The following is a 20,312-nucleotide window of genomic DNA, read 5'->3' on the forward strand; positions in this document are numbered from 1 at the left end:
CTTTTAGTACAATACCGTCAAGTCAAGTGCCAGATCTCACCGCCCGGCAGAATAGCGGATCCAATCACCTTTTGCTGCGGCTTTCCCTTCTCCAAATGAAGCCTCCAGATTTCATCCTCCTCACCTTCACCATCATCTGAACCCTTTCCAACATACCATCATCATGGCCCCGGATCCCGACTCCATGGCCGTCACCACCGACGCAGTTTTCAACGAAGACGAATACAACTCCGACTCCGATTCAGACTTCCAACTCGACGACGCCCAGAACGACGACGACGATGCCGGCTTAACCTCATCCGATGAAGAAGAAGCCGCAGAGACAGCGCAAGCGGACCAACCAAAGGCCAAACGGCGGAAAACAACCCCTGACGATGGTGCAGCAGCCGACGGGCTGGATTCCGGCGACGAAGCCACCATCCAAAAAGAAAAGGCGAAGCGGAAGACCGCCGAGGACGAAGAGGATGAGGGAGGCACGGGGGGTTTTGTCCGTACGCGGGCTATGAAGATGCGCGCGTATGCTTTTTCTTCCTTACTTTTTGCATATCAGGGGTTGAGTTGCTAATCTTTTACTCTTCGGGGGTAATACAGGCAAGATGAACGCAAACCGCTTGCAAAGATCGACGGTGCAACTGTCGATGTCGATGCGCTGTGGGCGATGATGAACGCGCCGGAGAACAACAACGGGCTGCACACGCCGGAGCAAGCCGCAAAGGAAGACAGTGGCCGGGCGGCGACGGATGGCGAGACGACGGGTGATGTCGAAATGCAAGGACCCTCCACCGATCCAAACCACAAATCATCCGTGTCGAAATACGCAGAGGAGATGGTGCGGATCAAGCGCACCTACAAATTCGCAGGGGAGACGATCACGGAGGAGAAGCTCGTCCCCAAGGACTCCGCCGAGGCAAAGCTGTACCTGGCCAACAACAATGAGGAGAACGTCGAGACGGTCACGGCCGCCGCCGCCGAGGACGATGCCACCGCCGGAAGCGCAAATTCGGCGGTGAAGCTACGGCGCCCGCTGCGCAGGGTATCGCGGTTCGATCCCAACCCAACCGGGACGATCAAGAAGAGCTGGGCGAAGCAGCCTGGTCCGGAAATCACCGGACACCCGGCGGACGAGAACGCGCGGGGTCCCAAGATCAACACCGTGGAGAAGTCGCGGCTGGATTGGGCGGCGTACGTGGATCAGGCCGGTCTCAAGGATGAGCTCAAGGTGCATAGCAAGGCCAAGGAGGGCTTCCATGGCCGCATGGAGTTCTTGGATCGCGTGGGGGCGAATATCGAGGAGGAGAGACGGAATGCGCGTCTGAAGGGACTGTGAAGCGGTGCTGGCGATTACTTCGAACTTTTCTTATGCCGTCAGTCTCGGCATGAGCTGTACCTTCGCCAATGAGAGTTGGCACGTCCGACACACGCCTTTCCATCTCCATGTTTGAAGGCCGCTGTCCCGGGTTCAATCTAGGTATCATGCCTATGGCACTGGCCGGTGGTCTTTACATGCAAGGATGGTCTTTACCTGATCAAACTGATCAACGGCTGGCGAGTGATACCTCTGGCACGCGCATATACTATATCCGTGGTGAATAATCCCAAGACCCACCGTGGCGTGTCAATAGATTGACCTACCGTCTGAGGAAAGCTCCATACGCTTCGCTTACCAAGGAAGCCAACATTGAGTGGGCCGATAATATGCATTGTTGCATATGAGGCTTGCTAGATTGCCAGCGTCCCGCAGCGCGCCGGCGTTCGGCTTGACGTGAGCGAGGAGAATTCCGCCCACAGCGGCGGACTAATTGACACTTGTCATCCAATGAGAATATACGAAGCGTACATGTGTTGGGTCTAGGGGGAAACAGGAAGGCAACGCCTTTGCCTTTGGTGGGACCTATAGGTGATGCAGATTTTCATGTTCGACAAACCAGATTGCAGGACACACAATACTAGCATGTACAATATCACGAACCTCACACGGACTTTTGCAACTCCCTCCTTCTACCCCATTTGCCTTCCTCGGTAGACTGCTCTACTGCTTCCTCAGTATTTTCAAAATCCCATCCTCTGTAAAATCTAGCTCGACTTGGGAAGGTATTTGATCCCCGAGCTAGGGCAGTTGGTGGTCTCCACTACAGATCGAGTAAACAAACACGTTAGCAATTTCGTCCTGAAATAGAGAATTATCATCAACTCACATCGCTCAGCCGCAACATAGGTTCCATCGACCGCATTGCCCTTGACATTGAAGTAGTAGTAAAGCTGGGATAGCTTCTTGTCACTGCAGTAGACGTAGGGCGCGTAACCGTCGTGGATGGCAGCGAGGGCGTCCTCAATGTCACTGAGCTTGTAGGTCTTGCTTGAGCTGGGGGTGATGCCTGCGTCGGCGAGGGCCTGGTTGTCTATTAGCTTTGCCCACCTTGCAGAAAGATAGAGAGGGGGAGGGCTAGCGGGTCGCTAGAGCTCACAGTGTAAGAGTCCAGGGTCTTGAACAATGAGACAGTCGTGGCAAAGAAGTCTCCGACCTCTTCCCCGGCGGTGTAGTCGGTGTAGCAGCTGGGGTCGATGGTGTTGATGCAGGTTCCTGCGATGGGGTTTTAGTGGTCTGAGGCACAAATATGAGGGCCAACCGTCAAAAGACATATACCGTGCTTGCTCCACTCGTGCTCCCAGAAGGTCTCGTCGCTTCCGTCGTCGCTCACCCAGTAGGTGTTCATGTAGTCGAGTAGCTCGGTACGGCCCTGGGCCTCAAGGATCTCCGTGATGTTGGTGTAGTCACGCGAGTCGTCGCAGTACTCCTGGTAGGTGCCGTCGCAGTTATCGGGCCTGCAGGTCGGGTGCCGCATCAGCTGAGCTGTAAAGCATTATTCGGTCCGAAGGAGACGTACCAGAGACCGTGAATGGTCCAGGAATCACTGGGTCCGGTGGAAGGGTCGGTGTCCCAGAATTGGGTTTGGAGGAGGGAGCCGCCGGGGTATTCGAAGCAGCAGGAGGCCTCGTTGTCAGTCTGACAGCTGAGAGGGCTATCGGAAGGGCAGGTATCAATGGTACCCAGGACACCGGAGCTGAGCGCACCCAAGGCGACTACGCCCATAACGGGGAGGGACATTTGAGGCATCTTGCTGAATCGAGAGTGGGCTATATGATTGAACGTGGATAGATGGTAGAGCAAGTAGCTACAAGAGACAGAGAGATGGAGGGGAGCTGATGCTGCCTTTATGCCAGTGACGGACAATTGCCCGGTGCTCTCTCGCTCATCACCATCACCCCTCCTCGGCTAATGGTGGAGAGAGCTCTCTGCATCTTGCACAGGCGGATAGCAGCATGTGCTGATAAGAACTCGCTGATTCGCCCGGGCCGACCGATAGTCGAGTCGGGAGTCGGAGGACGCTGTAAGGACCCGCAGGGCGACAGGGGTTTGTGAGAGGTGGATGACCAATTGAGCGTGGCAGCGTCATTCTGCAGCCGGAGACTAGATGAAGCTACGACGGGATTCCTTCGGAGAGCGAGGCAATAAACCGCAGCTCGACTACTGATCAAGTCTTGACCGAAATAGTGTGCATTAGAATGGATGCAGTCCTCCTCCCGTCCGCTCAGCGGGCCGTCTGATTCGTCCTGGTGGAAAAGATCATCAGCTTATAACGACGGAGTAATTCGAGAACTCCATCTGTTCATCCAACGAGCTGGGCAAATGATATCCTGAGTGCGATGTTGGCTGATCTGGGCACGTTACATACCACCAATCACTAGCGAGGCGCGGAAGCTCGCCGGCAGGCAGCGCGGAGTAGATAATTGCAGGCACTGTCTGCGTAGATTAATCGCTGTCTGGACATCCAGGCAGCATGGGTGTAGAGCGCGATAACAGTAATTGACTTGGCATCGGAGCTCCCCGTTTATGCTTGATCAATAGTGCTTTCGTTGTCGGAGTATGCCTTCATGATCGACTGGACCAAAGTGAGAGACTATCGACCGATTTAGGCCGATGATAGAGTCCATTCAGTCAGCGACCGAAGCGCATCGCTACCTTGGCTTCAGGGAGCCATATGACGTAAGGCGCACACTGATAATGAGTGTGACATGATCGCTTACCGGCTTGAGCAATCAACGCCAACCATATGGGGGACTTCGAATCGTGGGGAACGAGATGGGCAAGCATCATAGAGCAGGCGAAGAAAGAGACGCTCGGCCCGCGGAGAAGACGAGCCTTATGCCTGAGGCACCGACAGAACCTCCAATTCTTGACTCACATGCCTTATGAAGAACATACATAGCCTCGAATAGACGAACACATATGAGACCGCTTAATTGAGCCAACCATCACACTGACAGATCCAAGAATACAAGCTGAACCACCAATCTCTCATTAGAAAGCCAATTGTCACCATTACCATAGCCGAAAAGAACAGCAACAGACCCGCGCTCAATGACGACCGCCCAACCACCCCAGTCCTATCGCATCATTCCCGCACAAACCCCCGACCACCTCTCCGCCGTGCACACCCTCTTCCGCGCCTACGTCCAATGGCTCAATATCGACCTCACCTTCCAAGACTTCGAGACCGAGCTCAACTCCCTCCCGGGCAAATACGGTGCGGCGTGCGGAGGGGACCTGCTTCTGGCATACAGCGGCACCAACGAAAACATTCCCCTGGGCTGCGTCGCGCTCCGTCCCCTCACGATACTAAAGACAGTCCATGCCAGCACCAGCAGCCAAGACGCCAGTCCTGAAAATGTACAAATAAGGTACTGTGAAATCAAGCGGTTGTATGTGTCGCCCGAGGCGCGGAGGATGGGATTGGGGAAGGCCTTGGTCGAGGCAGTGGTGCGCCGGGCGAGGGAGCTGGGGTATCAGGCCATCCGACTCGATACGCTGCGGACGATGGAGGGGCCGTTGAGGCTGTATCGCGCGGCCGGGTTTGTCAATGTCGAGGCGTATTATGAGACGCCGTTGGTGGAGGAGACGGTGTTTCTGGGGTTGGATTTGAGGACGGAGTGAACGTATCTTGGTGGTGGTGATGGGTTCTATGGAAAATTGGCACAGACTGCGACCGTCTAAATATCGGTTCTGTTTCGAGGAGGGTACCGGCTTGAGAGATTCTTGTTGCATATATACTACGGAGTACAAACTGAAATAGAGATAGACACCAGGTGTGATTTCAAGACATGGCATTCCTCGAATTTTGCACAATCCACATGACAAAAACCATGGCTGATCCGCTTGTCCTCTCGAGAACTCAGACTGTTGAGCTTGATAATTTTGAAATGGAGCACTCATAGCAGGAATCTTAACCTGCATCATGCCAAAGAAACAAAGTCATCATAGTCCGCGAGACAAATTGAACAACACGACCTTCCTCCGCTTTCATAGATAGACAACCATCACCACTCCTAAGCGAGGCGAGGCGACAGCTAGACCCATTATCCACCTGTGGAGTTGAACCAGACAAACTTCTCGCCACCGCAAGGCCCCCTAATCCCGCTCTACAGACATCACGTAGAGACTTGAAGGGGTAGGTAAAACCAAGAATCCCTACCATTACCCACGCTTGTTTACAAGAGACGGCAACAGTCACATCCAGAGAAAGAGAAGAAGAGGGTAAAAGCACTTGTAAGACGTGGTTTAAATCGTACGATTTTAGGTAAGCAGGTTTTAGTGCGTTGGTCTGTGCTGATGAGGTCAGACCAAGCCCCTCTCTGCCTGAGGCATGAATCACTACCAAACCAGAACCAACATACATGTGACATCTCACATCGAAGTAGCAGCTTTTCCGGCAGAAAAAGAAAATTTTATTTGTCTTTCAAGACCAAAATCACCGCTTTCAGCCTGTACGAGGTGATTCTCACACTGCACGAACTCGCAGACATGAAGCCACAATCCATCTTCGCTCCTCAGGCTCAACAGGAAGCACTGTACAGTCAGATGGGGTCACAGAGCCCGCCACAGTGGAGTTTATGACTAGAGGGGACTCGAAAAGCAGCTAGGAGAGCACAAGCCCAGCGGAAGCCAAGGCATGTAATGCGCTAAAGCACATACTACTTACGTCGAAATTGATAGTACGCGCTACTGGGAGCCACCTGCGATGACCATGCCATGGCAGCCGCGCAGGAGGGGGCGTGAGTGGGGAATCATCTGCATTCCCCCATAGGTATTATTTGCCTGCACTATCTACTGTAGGAAGGTGCCTGTGAACTTTTTTACAGTGGAAGTACTTGCTGGCGATGAACTAGTGGTTTAGTTGTTTTCGATTGTGCAACAGAGGAGTGGAGGGGTTCCTACCGGGAATCCCCGGGAATAAACGGGCAGCAGCAAAGCCCGCACAATAGAGACCGCAAGAGGAGAGAAAGTTTGGAGAATTGGAATGTGCAGCTGTTGGAGTAGTTCCATGGCCTGTCTAGCTATGAGAGAGTTATTGCTTGCGAAAGGAAAGCAGATGACTGTGACAAGCGATGTCATTCACCTGGCGTAGCAGTTGTCCATTGACATATGGAGTTATATCGCCCAGGAATCAAGGCCATTGAGGCCGTTCATCTTTCATGGATTATAAGCCTGGTTGGCGTGCGTATCTTGACAAATTGAGTCATGCACACAACAGTCACGAGACCCTAGTCAGCAAGAGCTCCCAGTTTTGTGAGTTCGGTGGAGTCGGTGATCGCATTGACAACCTAGACTTAGCACCTCTAGAACGAACCATATGTGGACCTGGTGTTGACCAGGTTCACGAGATGCGTGAGGGGAGGAAAAGCAACAGCGAGTGGAGACAGAGAACAGTGAATTTCGCGGTCATGGCGCTACAGGTGCATAAGCACAAACGGTTCGACAGAGACCATCCATGGCGGGTTCGACGAGGCATCTAGAACAAATGAAGTGAGAGGCCCTTTGCTCAGTACTTGACCCGAAGGAGGGAAACTCCGACGTAGTATCTTCAAGTCGTAGGTAGGCGATACTACCATCCATCGAGTACGGAGCACTACCTGGTACTTTGAATCTAATGTAAGTGCTCGACGAGGCTGGACCGACGGGTTTGAAGTTCCCACAGCATTTCCCAGTCTGTCGTTGTGCATGCCTGAGCAGGTACTTGTACCAGGCAGAACCATAACCACTTCTCAGGCACATACTGTACGGAGTATGTACATAGGTTCCACAGAATTACGAAAGCTTCACATCCCCCTCGAATTTGTTCCTACTCAAAGAACTTTCTAGCTGTATGCGAACTACTCCAGAATTGGGTGACCCTGCAGAGCATGCATGTGCCAAGAGAACCCATACAAACAACATACGTCCATGCCAGATGCAACTTCCGATGGCCCGGCAGGACCTCTTGCGGTAAGATTCGCCAACCTGGACCAATTAGTTGTGCTGCCCCGATCTGCACTTGATGACACGATCTCACCTCAACAGGGGCAGGGGTCACATTCCATGCGCAATTTAAGCAGCAGTTACCGACGTCTACCCACCTTTCATTGAGATGTACCCAGGATGGCCTCGACGCAAACCAACCAGAGCCCACGACCATAAACCGGAATATCATATTCTCACGCAAGATTTACAGGCAATCAGCTAGCAAAGATTCCTATACGTACACCATCACGGAAGGCCGGAGCTCAGATGAACGTAGCACAAGTACTGTACCAGCTGCTCCGCACGGACGAGGCGGTCGAGCGCATCGCAAGAGTTTGAGGAGAATAGATGGTTCATCATGGGCCCTGATTGCATGGGTTTCATTCTGAAGCCTGCAGCGCTGCCAAAGCGCATAGTAGCCAAGCCGCTGATACCATACAAGATATTGTCGTCTGGTATAACGTTTCGCCTCTAGCTGGGCTTGGTGGTGAGTTATCGAGAGTCAGTCTCACAACAGCATGTCACCCAGTGACTAGCCAGAAACTGAATGAATCTTTGTAGCTGATGTTGCGTCCGTCACGTGCAGCGCTCAAATGCTGGTTTGCGAAAGTGCTAAGTTGCGAAGCTCTGAGACATGGTGATGGCACAAACAATTGGCGCTAGTCATCTGAGTGGAACTTATCAAACTACCCAACGAAGCATCAACAGCATAAGAAGAGACTATGCCAGGAAACAACGTGCTGGTTCTCCTCAAAGGCAGATACTGAAAGTGGTAGGGGCATTCTCATTCAAGGACAGACGCGACGGCTTTCAATGGTAACACCAGTTGCATGAAGAAGAACGGCATGTCTCAATACATAGAACCCGAGACGAGCCTATCAACTGCCAGCGCGTGTCTCTCCCGATCGAGTGGTAAAGTCGGAGGGCAAAGCACCGATTAGCGGTGTGCCGTGGCCCAGTGGTCTGGGACGCATCGGGGAGAAAGAGTTAAGAAGCCTACCTAGCACTGCAGCATTCCGTGCAACCCCCATGGAGACGGAAATATGCGCTGAAGGTACACCTATCTATGAGATCAGATTGTCTCAGCTTCCTCATACTCTCCTACCACGGGACTTGGCATGTGTGCCACTTGTAGTTTTGACCTTCAGAGGCTTGAGCCTATCCCGGTAGCTGGAACAGAAAGTGGGGAGGGGAAAGTCGATAGAGAATCGAGGCAGTGCAGAGAAAGTGATGCGGGGATGGAAATCATAGGCTGGAAAAGGGGGAGGAAGGTAGATGATACAGACGGAAACACTGTAATTTGGCGTCGAGGACAGGTACACAGGACTTGAAAGATTAACGGGAAGATCTGGCCAGCATTGTTGTTGTCTGTGTCTGCTGTTCTGAGTCTAGAATGCCTGAGGCTGCTGCCACCAGCCATCGGTGGATCTATGGGGAAGCGGCAAACCTTCCACCAATAGGGAATGTGCCATGGTGGGTAGAGAAAGTGGGGTCTATAAGAACCTTGGAGTATGGTACAGTTACCGACTCTATCTACACAGTATTTTTGGAGTATGCGGAGTACCTCGATGTGATACATCCCATCCGTGGGTTTCAATTCCACCCCAACCCATTCCTCTACCTTTTCCCCTGGACCAGACGCGCCTATCATTCTCAGGTGACCTTAACCTCGGCCCGATGCTGCTGGCCCCACGCCATGGCTGATGTGTGATGTGTTCCAGCTGGTCCCAATTGACCTGTTGAAACCACGCTAAGCCACCGAGCATCCACCTGGGAGTATGATCACAATGTATGAAAGAAGGGTTAGTGAAGAGCGAAGTAGATCGATTCTGACCCATCATAATACAAGACAAAGGAAAAACATACTGCATTAGACATGACAGAAAAGAAATTCGTTCTTTGGCGCCTTGGCTTTCTGCCCATTGGCGTTCCATAGTCGTCCCTGGGGCTTCCATCAACAAGAATCCATCGGTAATTTTGGTCCTATCAGGGTGTCACGGGGAGCGGGGGTCAATGAGATCTATCAGATCATAGCAGAGCAGATAAAGTCGATCACTGAAGGATACAAAACTTTGATGGATAACAGTTCGGTTGTTTTTTCCAGCGTTCAATGCATTATTATTTAGGTAGAGGGATAAGCCTTCTCAGCATTCCAAAACACATCTTTTGGGCAATGGGGGAGGTAAGTAAAAGAGAGATAGGAAAGGGACTGAAGGAAATAAAAAAGGAGAAGAATATGCAACATCATCAAACCAACAAAGGAAATAATCCGGTGTATATAACCAGGTATGTTTTACAAATAACGCCGTGAAGCGCCGACCGGGTCCGCCTGGCCCCTGTGAGTCTGTTCCCCATCTAAGACCAAAAAGGAGAAATGGCAACCTGTTCGCCAAGGGTATCATGGTTTGGTCCGCCTGTCCTCATCTCCCGCCCCGTATTCATTCGTCCCACTCGACACTCATATGACGAGCACTGGACATCGAGTCGTCGTGCTTCTGGGCGTAGAGCGGTCGCCCATCAGGGGTTAATTGACCGCGATATTCTGGGTTGTAGTCGGGACTATTTTCATCCAATGTGGCGACATAGCGGTTGCGGCCACCTCGCTTGCTGTGGGTCTTGGTATAATGTGCGTTGAGGTTGTCACTGCGGGAGAAAGCACGATGACACCCGGGAACCCAGCACACATGTGGTTTCTCCTTAGAATGGCTTTTCATATGTCTCTTCAAGTGCTCCTGGCGCTTAAAGCGGCCCTTGCACCCTGGCTCTTTGCACTTGAACTGAACCTGTTTGATAATCGACGGAAGGTTCTCCAGGCTGAGGCTCTGCTTCGAGGCTTGCTTCCGGGCAGTCTTGCGTGAGGGTTGGCGCTGTACGCGGACAAGGCCGTCTCGATAAACGGGGGATTGGCTAAAGTCGTCCATGTATTCCATGCTACCAGAGAGTCTGCTGACCGGGGTATCCGAGCCCGAACCACTGCCCAGCGAGCATGACCGCACAGGAGTAGTCGGGGTGTGAGTCTTGAAGCCGCCGAGCGACGCTGGGAATTCCGAGTATGATGGTGGGGGCGTGACGGGGGCAACCTGAGAGGGCGCAATGGTCTGTGGAGCAATCGACTCGGCAGGCGGAGCCAGCCAGGGAGGGATCATATTACCCATCGACATGGACGTGGGAATTCGCTCATGCTGATGATGGAAGATGGACCTCGATAGGCAGGGGTTGGTTGCGGATTCTGGTAGATAAGGTGCATGGTGCTGGCGATAGTTGGGGCGAGCCATAGTAGCGTAGTGATGCATCTGCGGCGGGTATGGCAAGCCCTGTACTCCATGCTCGTACGTCTTCGGTGCTTCGGAGGGAATCCAAAATTGCTCGACGTTCTCATCGTATCCGGACAAGAAGTCGGTCATCGGCATCCGCTCCTGAGGTTCCATATTGGCATAAGGCATACTCATCACGTCGCCTGAGGTCATGCTGGCCAGGCGAAATGCACGCATGGGCGTCGATCCAGTGTGTCGCTCGTACGCTTGACTGGGGAATGACCCTCCCTCGTGCCAGCCAGGGGACTGTAGCGAACCGTGGCTGTAAACACTGGTTGGAGTGGTCTTGGGCGAATCCAGTGGCGAAAAGCTAGTCATAGAAGGGCACTCGTTTGAGCCGAGGGATGTACAATCGACTTCGACAGTCAGGCGATCAGACATGGTGCCCTGGGGTCGCATTTCTTCGATCTCCTCACGGTCTTTGCGAGGCGGGGCTGAAGAGGCTGGAAGGGCTTCGAGTTTAGCACCTGTCCGACGTACTGTTTAGTCTTGTTGCAAGTCACAAACTGATGCGAGGAGATAATTGCAGACGAGAGTTCCACGCTGTTGGGAGATGACAACAATATAAGGAAACCAAAGAGTGAGGTGTCCTGCGTCAAGTGCGGGTATATGACACAACAAGCGCGGGATGGGTTAAGTTATTATTAGTATATTAGGGAATGTGGCAAGGTCCGCTGATGATGGTATACAAGTAGTGAACGGCAACGGATATCAAGATTGAACAACAAACACTTCTCGGCAATGAGAGAGAGAGAGTGAGTGAGTGTGTGTGTGTGTGAGTGGGAAAGTGAGGATGACTTGCTGAGAGAGCAAAGAACGAAGGATAGTTTGCACAAGCAAATGCAAGAATGAAGGAAGGCCAACCTGAGTTGGGAATAGAAATGAGGAAGAAAGAGAGGGTGCGAGGTTGGGGAATGGAGGAGGAAAGACGAGGTGAAATAAACAAATCTCCCGGTCATATAGTGTGAAGGAAAAGCAACAGCCGATCGCACTTACAGTTAGGAGTCATTGCTTAGCCAGTATCCAAAAGAGTAGCGAGGTAGAGACTAGAGTCAAAATCGAGCGGCGCGTCGCGTGCCTTTGGAAAGCCTACGCAAGGCCAGGAATGTAGACTATAGAGTTTCTCTAGTAACCGCGACAAGTTCTCCAGAAGGGGAGAGCAAAGAAGTCTTTCGATTGGCAGAGATCCGGTCTGGCGCCAAATGGTTTCCTAGGAGGCGCGCTTGTCTCTGGATTAAAAGACAACGGAACCAGGTGGAAGTCGTCGAGAGGAAGGGGGATAGACGAGATCACCGCGATGATTGGGGGAGGAGGGAGGTCGGATGGGGATGGGGATGGAGATCGATAAAGTCGCCCTGTAAACGCGATGTGTTCTCGATCCTGTGTTCCCACGATAAGCGGTACTCGGAGTAGAGGAAGGGACGACGGTTGTAGAAGTTGAAGCCGAACTGGGTTGTTCTGTGTCTCAGTTGCAGCAGAGGGATGTTGTAGTTATAGGAAAGGCAGGACAGTCCAGCAAGGGGATGATGGAGACAAATTGAACAATTGATTTGGAGACGCAGGTTAGAGTGAAGGGATGTCTTAGGATTATCGATTGAAGCGTAAATATGTCTAATATTGCACCTGTGTTCCAGGGTCGAAGGGTTGTACCTGGCGGAGAAGGGCAAGGCTTCCTTCGTTGGCAGGGGAAACTGAGGGTCAGAGGGGTGGGATAATGGGGATGAAAGGACTCAAGTGGGAGGTTAAATCTATTCTATTATATGGCCGAGTTACTGGATTAGGTGAAGGAGCAGAAGAGAACAGCGTGCAAGTGTGAGCTTCTTTTCCTGTCGCCCTATCCCTCACTTGGAAAAGAGGGAGGGGGAAAAGAAGAGTGAGTGGGAAAGGAAAGATGGTTCAGAATGCTTTGGGGGGAGTATTTTTGAGAACTCAAGGATTTTATTTTTATTTTTCTTGCCTGCTAGAGATTATTTTTTATTTTGGAATTTTATTTTACTGTAACTGGGTTGAGATTGTTCACTTAACTCACCTCTCTAAACAGTTCCTACTACTTAAGTTAAAATCTACACCTTTCCTCATCTTGCTGCCTGATACCTTTCAAGTATGTCGGAATCAATCAATCATTCTGAATTATTTTAACTCTGCAGTAGGAGACAAAGAAAACCACCTTTGATCCCCCCCCCCAAAAGATTAAACCCAATAATCCTATTATGTCCTATTGGACCCGTTTCCTTGGTTTACACTTGTAGTGTCATTTGTCCACTTCCACTCCGGACCTCACAATATGATCACAGATCAAAGTGCCTAATTCTGCTCAGTGGAGTGGATCATCCCATGGCTTGACTGGGTCCGCCCTCATGCACCTCGAATCATCACCTCGAGAATGGACAGCAGATCATGATCGTAAGAATCTTACTTTCAAACTGTATCAATGACGATAAATTACTACCTCTGGCGGATGCAATGCACCAGACTCGGGCTTTTCTTCTCCCCTCTTTCCTTATTCCCGATTACTGGTATACAGCACGTCGTGGCCGTTAGACGGTGCCTCGGTCAGTGGTCCATCGGAAGAAAAGAACCAGAAAAGCACCAACCAGCGAGGAAAACCAGAGGGAAAATAAAACAAATCAAAACAAGGCCAGACTAGAGTAGACCATACTGGAAATAAATCAAAAAAGAAAACATCTGGAGGAATGCATTAGACGCAGATGTGGGAGGGGCAGAACCACTGATGGAATGTTCGAACGTCAGAGGATCACGACCGAGCCCTGAGCCCTGACTAAGTGGGCTGGTAATAATTCACCCAAACTAAGACAACCAAAGCTAACTAAACTAAACCTTAACGCGGATCATGGATTTGGATCACCGTCCGTCAATCTTCCAGATGCTCGGCATCTCCCCCGGGTGAACTACTGTATACCTCAGCCCACTCATTTACTACTTACTGTGTACTTCCCACCGCTTCTGATTGTTATTGTACTTGCTATACACCACCCCCCAGCATTTCTTGGTGGGCTATCGAAATATATGAGAACTCTGAATTCTGTCCGAATTTTACCAAGAACGACAACTTTGGTAGATATTCAATTAATTATGTGTTGCTTTGAATCTTACCTAACTTCTGAAACCCTTGTACCACCCGAGTTAACACTCGACTAATGAATGCTGGATACAGAAGTCCTTGGTGACTGGGTCAATCGAGAATTCTGCTGAGTAATGTGGAGTCGTTAGAGATTTTAGTTTCGATGTTTGGCACTGATATCTCTGAGAATGATGAACTGAGAGCAAGCATCGCATAAAATGGATGGGAAGAGCGACAATGGCGGGGGAAATAGTCCTGGTAGGCTGGGGAAGAGTAAATCCCACCACCTCCTCAGTTATCCGATAACTGTAACTTCTAACTTATCATTAAGAGCCACGATACTACCGTTTCTCTCCCCATTCTTACACGCTACCACTACTCGCTTTACCAGCCTTGCTAGGAATAGATGAGGTGCTGGCCAGATACTGCTTTGGCGCCACAGATTTCCGAAACCATTGTCGATCGCCTTCTGGTTTCAACGCCACCGTCTAGACCATTGCCAAGCCCCTCAACACTTGATTAAGACTGAGTAAGTGGTTATCATACTTATTTCGGATGCGAAACTCAGGAACCTCTCAACAATGAAGGCAGAACGCCGTTTTGTCCGGCCATCATTCAGGGATTCGGCTCCACTCGGTCATATGCCTAGTGACATTAGACCGAAGAAGGAAACCCGCATATCCGGAGGCGTGCTGTCACCATTCATCAGGAATTAGCAAACTAATCTGTTGCCTCACTCTCTCTTTGTCAACATCAGGAACCACCTCGAGGAAGAGGAATGGACGACAGCCCATGATTTACAATATTGGGCAGAGAGGGGGGGGATTATGGCGTGAAGAAGAATCAATACCGGACAATTTATTCTCATGCAATCATCCCCCCACACAGTAAGAGAAGCCCGAGGTGACCGAAGCCCATCTCGGGAATACCCACCGTGGAGACCTTACCACTGATGAAACTAACCCATCTGGATCGGTCGAGTCTTTCCTGGGTTCTCTGTAGCAAGATAGACAGTCCCCTCTAAGTTGTTACAGCAAGTCCCAGCCGCCGCCCGGGAGTCTTGCTCACTCACGTTCAGGACCTAGTTCCTGGACGTTTGTTAATATTTGGTCTGTGCAAACCTGACCTGGACTGCAGATGGACCCTAACCCTCCATTGAAGATTTGAAACTGTATCATCGTTTCTTTTTCGCTTTGCTCTACTTCGTTTTGTCTTGTCTTGCAGACAGGCACAAATCTCGCATTCTAGAGTGCCACTGGCGAGGGGGGGCCGCCAGTGTTCGAGGTGCCTATCCTGCCCACTACCCCATTTTATTCTTTCAGCATGTCCAGACCCCTTCTAGTACTATTGCAGAAGACGGCATCAAACAGAGTAAACAGCTGTGCACGGGGTTACCTAAAGTAGAATGACGGATAAGCAATGGCTCAACTGGAACCATGGTTCATCGCGGACATACCCCCAGGCAATCCCCCACCACTAACCAATCTTGAACCATCTTGGAAGTACGTATCTAAGGTACTATCACCTGTCTGTTTATGATAGGAGACAACTGCCTAGATTGGGACAAAAGTACTGTATGGTCCGTATCTTAGAGACATAACATATTGTCGAGTTCTTGCATACCATTCCGAAAGCAAGACCTGGGGAGACAAGAGTCTTCTCAGGAGGTACGCGCATTTCGAATCGATTATTGGCCATAGCAAGAGGGCGGAACGCTTAATAAACCGGAATCGTTTTGGTTGGAAATGAAGGCCGGGCTGAGTGCAGATTTTGTACTTGCGGTCGCGGAATTTGGAGATTGAGACGGAAGCCTCAACCTCTTTCTCAGTCTCTCAGTCTCTGGCTAGTTCTTTTTCTCTGTTACAGAGGACTTACTCGTTGGTACGGAGTACGGAGTACGAAGTACTACTATTGTTAGGGATGGACTACTGTGTAGACAGGGACTACCCTGGCTCAGAGATCGACTCTCCAAGTGCTCAAAGAGGAATGGAGTGAGTGATCAAGAGTCCACTGTGAGTGGAGAAGGGGAGGTGCGGCGAGAAGAGCAGCGACAGGCGCTTTGGCCGGCAATCCCTGATCAGACGCACATCATCCTCCCAAGCCGAACTGATCGTCCAGTCGCTGGACGCGCAGACAAACTGAAGTCTGCAGCTTTGAAATTCAGCCATCTTACACCAGCCGACCAGCCGCACCTATCATAACCAACCAGCCTTGCCAGATGCCAGACAGCCACTCGGGCCCTTCGCTCAGGAACGCCTCGACATAACCTAACCTACCAGCGGCGTTCACTATGGAATGTGGATAGGCTGAGACGATATCCTTTCAGCCTACTAGCGGTCGAGGAAGTGAACAAGAACCATTTACATCTGTTCTCAAACATCCCCAGTGTGGTTGATGGTGTCACGACTTTCGCCTGATACATGATCGTCATACCTTTGGCTCGTCCGACAGGCGAAGTTATTATTGCCCCCGTACTCGAGACGAATCGGCGCGCGGTGCGGTGACGATGACCCTCTCTTCTCTCGCCTATGGAGTAAGAGCTTGCTGCATCGCTCGGAGATTCCCACTCTCAACGGTCGCTCCATTCGTACTGCAAAGGAGAATTGAACAACCGGTATTGTCGATTACAAGACGCTAGACGGCTACTGGACGGAAGTGTTTCTTCGACGTCTGTCGAAGAAGGTTATTTCAGGACCCGGTTTCTTGCTTTTTCCTCTTTGCTTTTCCCCTTTTCTTCTTTTTAACTTCTTTGGGTTTCTGTTGATGATGGGGCGCTGCCAGCGAGATTCCAAGGTTTCTGACTTGTCACGCGTCAGGCATTGCTTCAGTCCTCAAGACGCCATGCGAAATGAGCTCCAAACTGGACATGTCATTAATACTGAACACGTTGCTTGTATTTCCTCAAACTTGAGGGCAAATCCTCGGCTGGCCATCAACATACGAGCAAGGCCAGCACGTAACTTATGATTTAGATTACTACTGAATCCAGCGGCGACAGCCCTTATCGCTTGTATACTCCGAACATCGTGGGACTTCCCTGAAGAATCCTTACTAGACAGACACTCCCACTCCTTTGAGCGTCACTATTCATCCTTCCAACCATCGACACAAAAAAATGAATTCTATGCGTAAAGGGAATTGTCGATGAATATGCTCATCATCGGCCTGGCAATTTTGTTGCTAAATTGCGACTTGGGGGAACCAAGAGCCCCCATCGCGCAATGTCACGTTCGATTTTTCGAGCAAAAACACATGGAATCTGGTTGTGATTTGTGAGTGGAAGTTATGCGGTGTGCATTGCGGACACCTTATCGATATTAAACCTTGGCCCACAGTGCCTGCGCAATTCGCAACCCAACCTACATACCATATCGCCGCAAGACGTTCGCATTATTGGTTTTTTCGCTACTACATGGCCGGGACGATGAACAATTAGCTTCCACCTCTGCTGCGAGTTCGAGTTCAGGCAGATTGGCTGACTGGCGCTGCCGTGGCTCGTAGTGGAATGCCCAAGCGCGATCGTCTCCTTTGATATCTTTAACATTTGGAGTATATGGACTCTTGATGGATGGTTTTTTCTGGTAGACTAAGCTTTAGTCCCCCGCTAAAGGGGGGAGGTATGTTTCCGGTGCAACACTAATAGACGGACGGGATCTGTGAGCGGGGTTGACAGCTCTCCTTTCTTTTTGCAATAGTTATTACTGCCAGTGCCGGGGTTTGGGTCCAACACGCGGCCCATGGTCTTGCTGCACTCGCGAGCGGTGTATATTTTAATGATCTCGAATAGGTAGTCCAAACACATTCATCCAAAGTCAAAAAAGAAAAGATCAGATGGATCTTTTGGATAGATAATAGTAACATGTACACGGAGTACGGAGTATACGGGAATGAATTGGAGCAGTACTCCGCCAATTTGCCTTGAGCAGATTTATGACCGGCAGAAACGGGGGTTGTTGAGGATGAGAGGGCGGAAAAGGCAACCTAGCCACACTGCGAACACTGCGCCTCTACTCCGTACTCCTCGGGCAGTTGAGCCACACCCGGTCGGGCCTTCCGCCGCCGCTTCCCTTCTCGGTCCAGTACCTGTACTTCTCCTGTAGGCTTCTGTAGGCTTCTGTAGTCCCCTGTAGTCTACTGTAGGTACTCTGTACTGCACCTTCACCAAAAATAAATGAACAAAAATAAATGAACGGACCCCCTCCCTTCTCCAAGCTTCATTTGCCAATCTGAGCAACATGCGTCGTCGATCCAGCTTGCATCAACCTCATCGCACAGCCAAACACTCTGCAAGCCACTGCCTCAGCCGCACAAAACGCAATCTCTCGCACCTGCTGGATGGATTCTAGACTGACTGCGCGAGTGAGCGACTGACCGACCTGTGCTCCGTCTTGGGTATTCAGGGCGGTTCTATTGATCTTTTAGTAGAGCACACGAGGCTCTCTCGCCTTCAATGCTTGAATTTCCGACCTTCTCGGTAATTTGATCTCTTGCTGCCCCTCCGCCTGCTTGTTCGCCCTATATCCTCTGACTATTTTCGTCCCTAGGAGAAAATAAATACCAGTGACGTCAAGGATACCGGTGTGGCTGTCTTATCACTAGAGCTAGCTACAACTAGTCTCCACCAAACCCCGGATCTCCCTCTCAATACGGAGAAGCTGTGCACACAGTGATTCTTACTTTATTGAATCGGACCATCAAGGGATCAAATTTCCGTCCACTGCCGAAATTCCTCCACCGGTGCTGGTGCAGCAACTTCCTTGATTCTTCCCGACCGCCTCGAAGATGTATCTGCATGGTCAGCTGATGCTGCCAAAAGTCCCAAACTAATGGCATACAGAGCCAGTTGTCTACCGCTTTCTTGCCTGATTTCGTGAACATTTGCAGGAGCCATAAGTAAACATAGGAAGTGGACGCCCGTGTCGAGTACTTTCCCAAACGTCTATGAGAAGCTCGCTCACTGCGGTCGCCATGTTGCTGTCCTTGTCTTCAAAATCTCAACGATAATTCAAAGTCTCGGTAACCCAATTAGGAGGCCCTGCAGCACGGGCCTGTGGATGGCAAGGAGTCGGGCCGGATCAACCGTGCAAGGGTGCTTGTGATGAATTGATCGATTCGAATCTACCAATACCATTACCGCCAAGGCCATGGTAGATCTTGTTTCGAATGATCAACATCTCCTTCACTGAGACCCTAGAGCACCGAGTAACAGCGGCCAATATATTGAAACTGGTTGGGAAATCTCTCGCGACGTTCTTCCGTTCCGAATGCGGAGAAAATGGCTGACCTGCAGATCTTTAAGAGAAGAACAGATACAGAAGAAGACATCAACGGCTGCCCCACTGACCGAATTCTCCAATTCCGAGAAGACGTTGGGAATTTCTACATAGAAGCCCTTACGCAGAATTTCCATTGCTAGATTGCTCTAATCTATGTCCTCAAATTTCCTCTCAAGCTTCCTCAGCTTCTTCGCGCCTATCGGCAAAATTGGCCAGCGCCTTGCGTCTGTTCTTTGCATTGAGTCTTGATAGAACCACAAAATGGATAGAGTGAGAGCTTTGTGTAGCCTGTGTTGTGGCCAGCTCTAGCTGATCAAAGAAAAGCAATGTGGTTCGTGGTCGAAGCCCAAGATAATCTGATAGTCAATCTTAATCCTTCTCGCTCAACTTTATTGTGGATAGCCATGAGCCTTACCCATTCTTGAGCTCACGAGAAAGTCGCCATAATTTTAGCACAGACGAAGTCAAGATATTGAATTCTGATGTCAATAAACCATCTATGCCACAGATCCGATCGTGCCATACTGACTCAGCGAATGTCGGCAATGGTCTTTACCTCAAGATCTCTTCCCATGGCTACGGTGAAACAAGTGATCCCTCACGCTTTGTGCAAGACTTTGATACTTGATCCACGGTCGTGCTCTTATGACTAATTGTCGTATCGTCTTTAGCCCTAACTTACTTGGTCGACGTAGATGGAATCATTAAGCATCATGTTGCGCAGATGCCCTGAAATGCTTGGGCGACGGCTTTACCTTGTTTCAATGCAGGTACTGTACATCATTGACATAGTCATGAATGACGATTAATGCTGGGTCTTTTCGTTCCTATGCATTCGAATCTGCCCCTGAAGCCACTCGAATTATTGATTGGCTACTGCAGACGAACCAAGGTATTCATGGGATAATGAGATAGAAACGATTGAGTGGTTGGAGGGGGGAACTATTATCACCAGTATCAGCAAATCAAGAGACTCAGGACCACTACCAAAAATCGCACAATCAGGGTCCATTCGTGTCTCAACTGCTGCGCGACCTCCCGTGCTTCGTTCTATTCCCGATCGATCGACTTTGCTGCAAGAAACAGCCTATCATCATTATTCACAGCCATCGCTTCTCGAGGGCGAGGTGGAGTTGGCTCTCCAGGGGGCGGCGATCCAACCTCTAAAGGCACGCCCCTTGCGTCGCGGTGATTCGAGTTCGAAAGCCCCCAATCAACGAGTCCGCACCAGAAGGCTCTCGATCCAACCATTGCCCACCCAATATCGCCATTTTGAGTTGCATTGCATTGCATTGCATTGGCGT

The 20,312-nt window shown here is 50.6% G+C and overlaps 4 protein-coding genes across 4 annotated transcripts; 2 read left to right on the plus strand and 2 right to left on the minus strand.

Moving 5' to 3' along the window:
• Positions 1 to 184: 184 nt before the first annotated feature.
• Positions 185 to 1,327, plus strand: swc5 (putative Swr1p complex component (Swc5); the record flags this gene model as incomplete). Its single annotated transcript, XM_025571512.1, has 2 exons — positions 185 to 516; positions 592 to 1,327. The coding sequence occupies 2 exons, from the start codon at positions 185 to 187 to the stop codon at positions 1,325 to 1,327; spliced, it is 1,068 nt and encodes a 355-aa protein (XP_025435383.1).
• A 746-nt stretch (positions 1,328 to 2,073) lies between these two features.
• On the minus strand, positions 2,074 to 3,091 carry BP01DRAFT_287305 (T2 family ribonuclease; the record flags this gene model as incomplete). The annotated part of the gene is made up of 5 exons (XM_025571496.1): positions 2,074 to 2,129; positions 2,196 to 2,391; positions 2,466 to 2,581; positions 2,645 to 2,823; positions 2,886 to 3,091. The coding sequence occupies 5 exons, from the start codon at positions 3,089 to 3,091 to the stop codon at positions 2,074 to 2,076; spliced, it is 753 nt and encodes a 250-aa protein (XP_025435384.1).
• Positions 3,092 to 4,145: 1,054 nt separating this feature from the next.
• On the plus strand, positions 4,146 to 4,993 carry BP01DRAFT_400774 (GNAT family N-acetyltransferase; the record flags this gene model as incomplete). Its single annotated transcript, XM_025578593.1, has 1 exon — positions 4,146 to 4,993. Exon 1 carries the CDS (start codon positions 4,421 to 4,423, stop codon positions 4,991 to 4,993), a length of 573 nt encoding a protein of 190 aa, XP_025435385.1. The 5' UTR covers positions 4,146 to 4,420.
• A 4,539-nt stretch (positions 4,994 to 9,532) lies between these two features.
• Positions 9,533 to 11,171, minus strand: brlA (C2H2 type transcription factor BrlA). Its single transcript, XM_025580091.1, has one exon. The coding sequence runs from the start codon at positions 11,047 to 11,049 to the stop codon at positions 9,775 to 9,777; it is 1,275 nt and encodes a 424-aa protein (XP_025435386.1). The 5' UTR covers positions 11,050 to 11,171; the 3' UTR covers positions 9,533 to 9,774.
• Between the last annotated feature and the right edge of the window lie 9,141 nt (positions 11,172 to 20,312).

The sequence above is a fragment of the Aspergillus saccharolyticus genome (assembly GCF_003184585.1).
Source record: "Aspergillus saccharolyticus JOP 1030-1 unplaced genomic scaffold BP01scaffold_2, whole genome shotgun sequence".
Classification (NCBI taxonomy): Eukaryota; Fungi; Ascomycota; class Eurotiomycetes; order Eurotiales; family Aspergillaceae; genus Aspergillus; species Aspergillus saccharolyticus.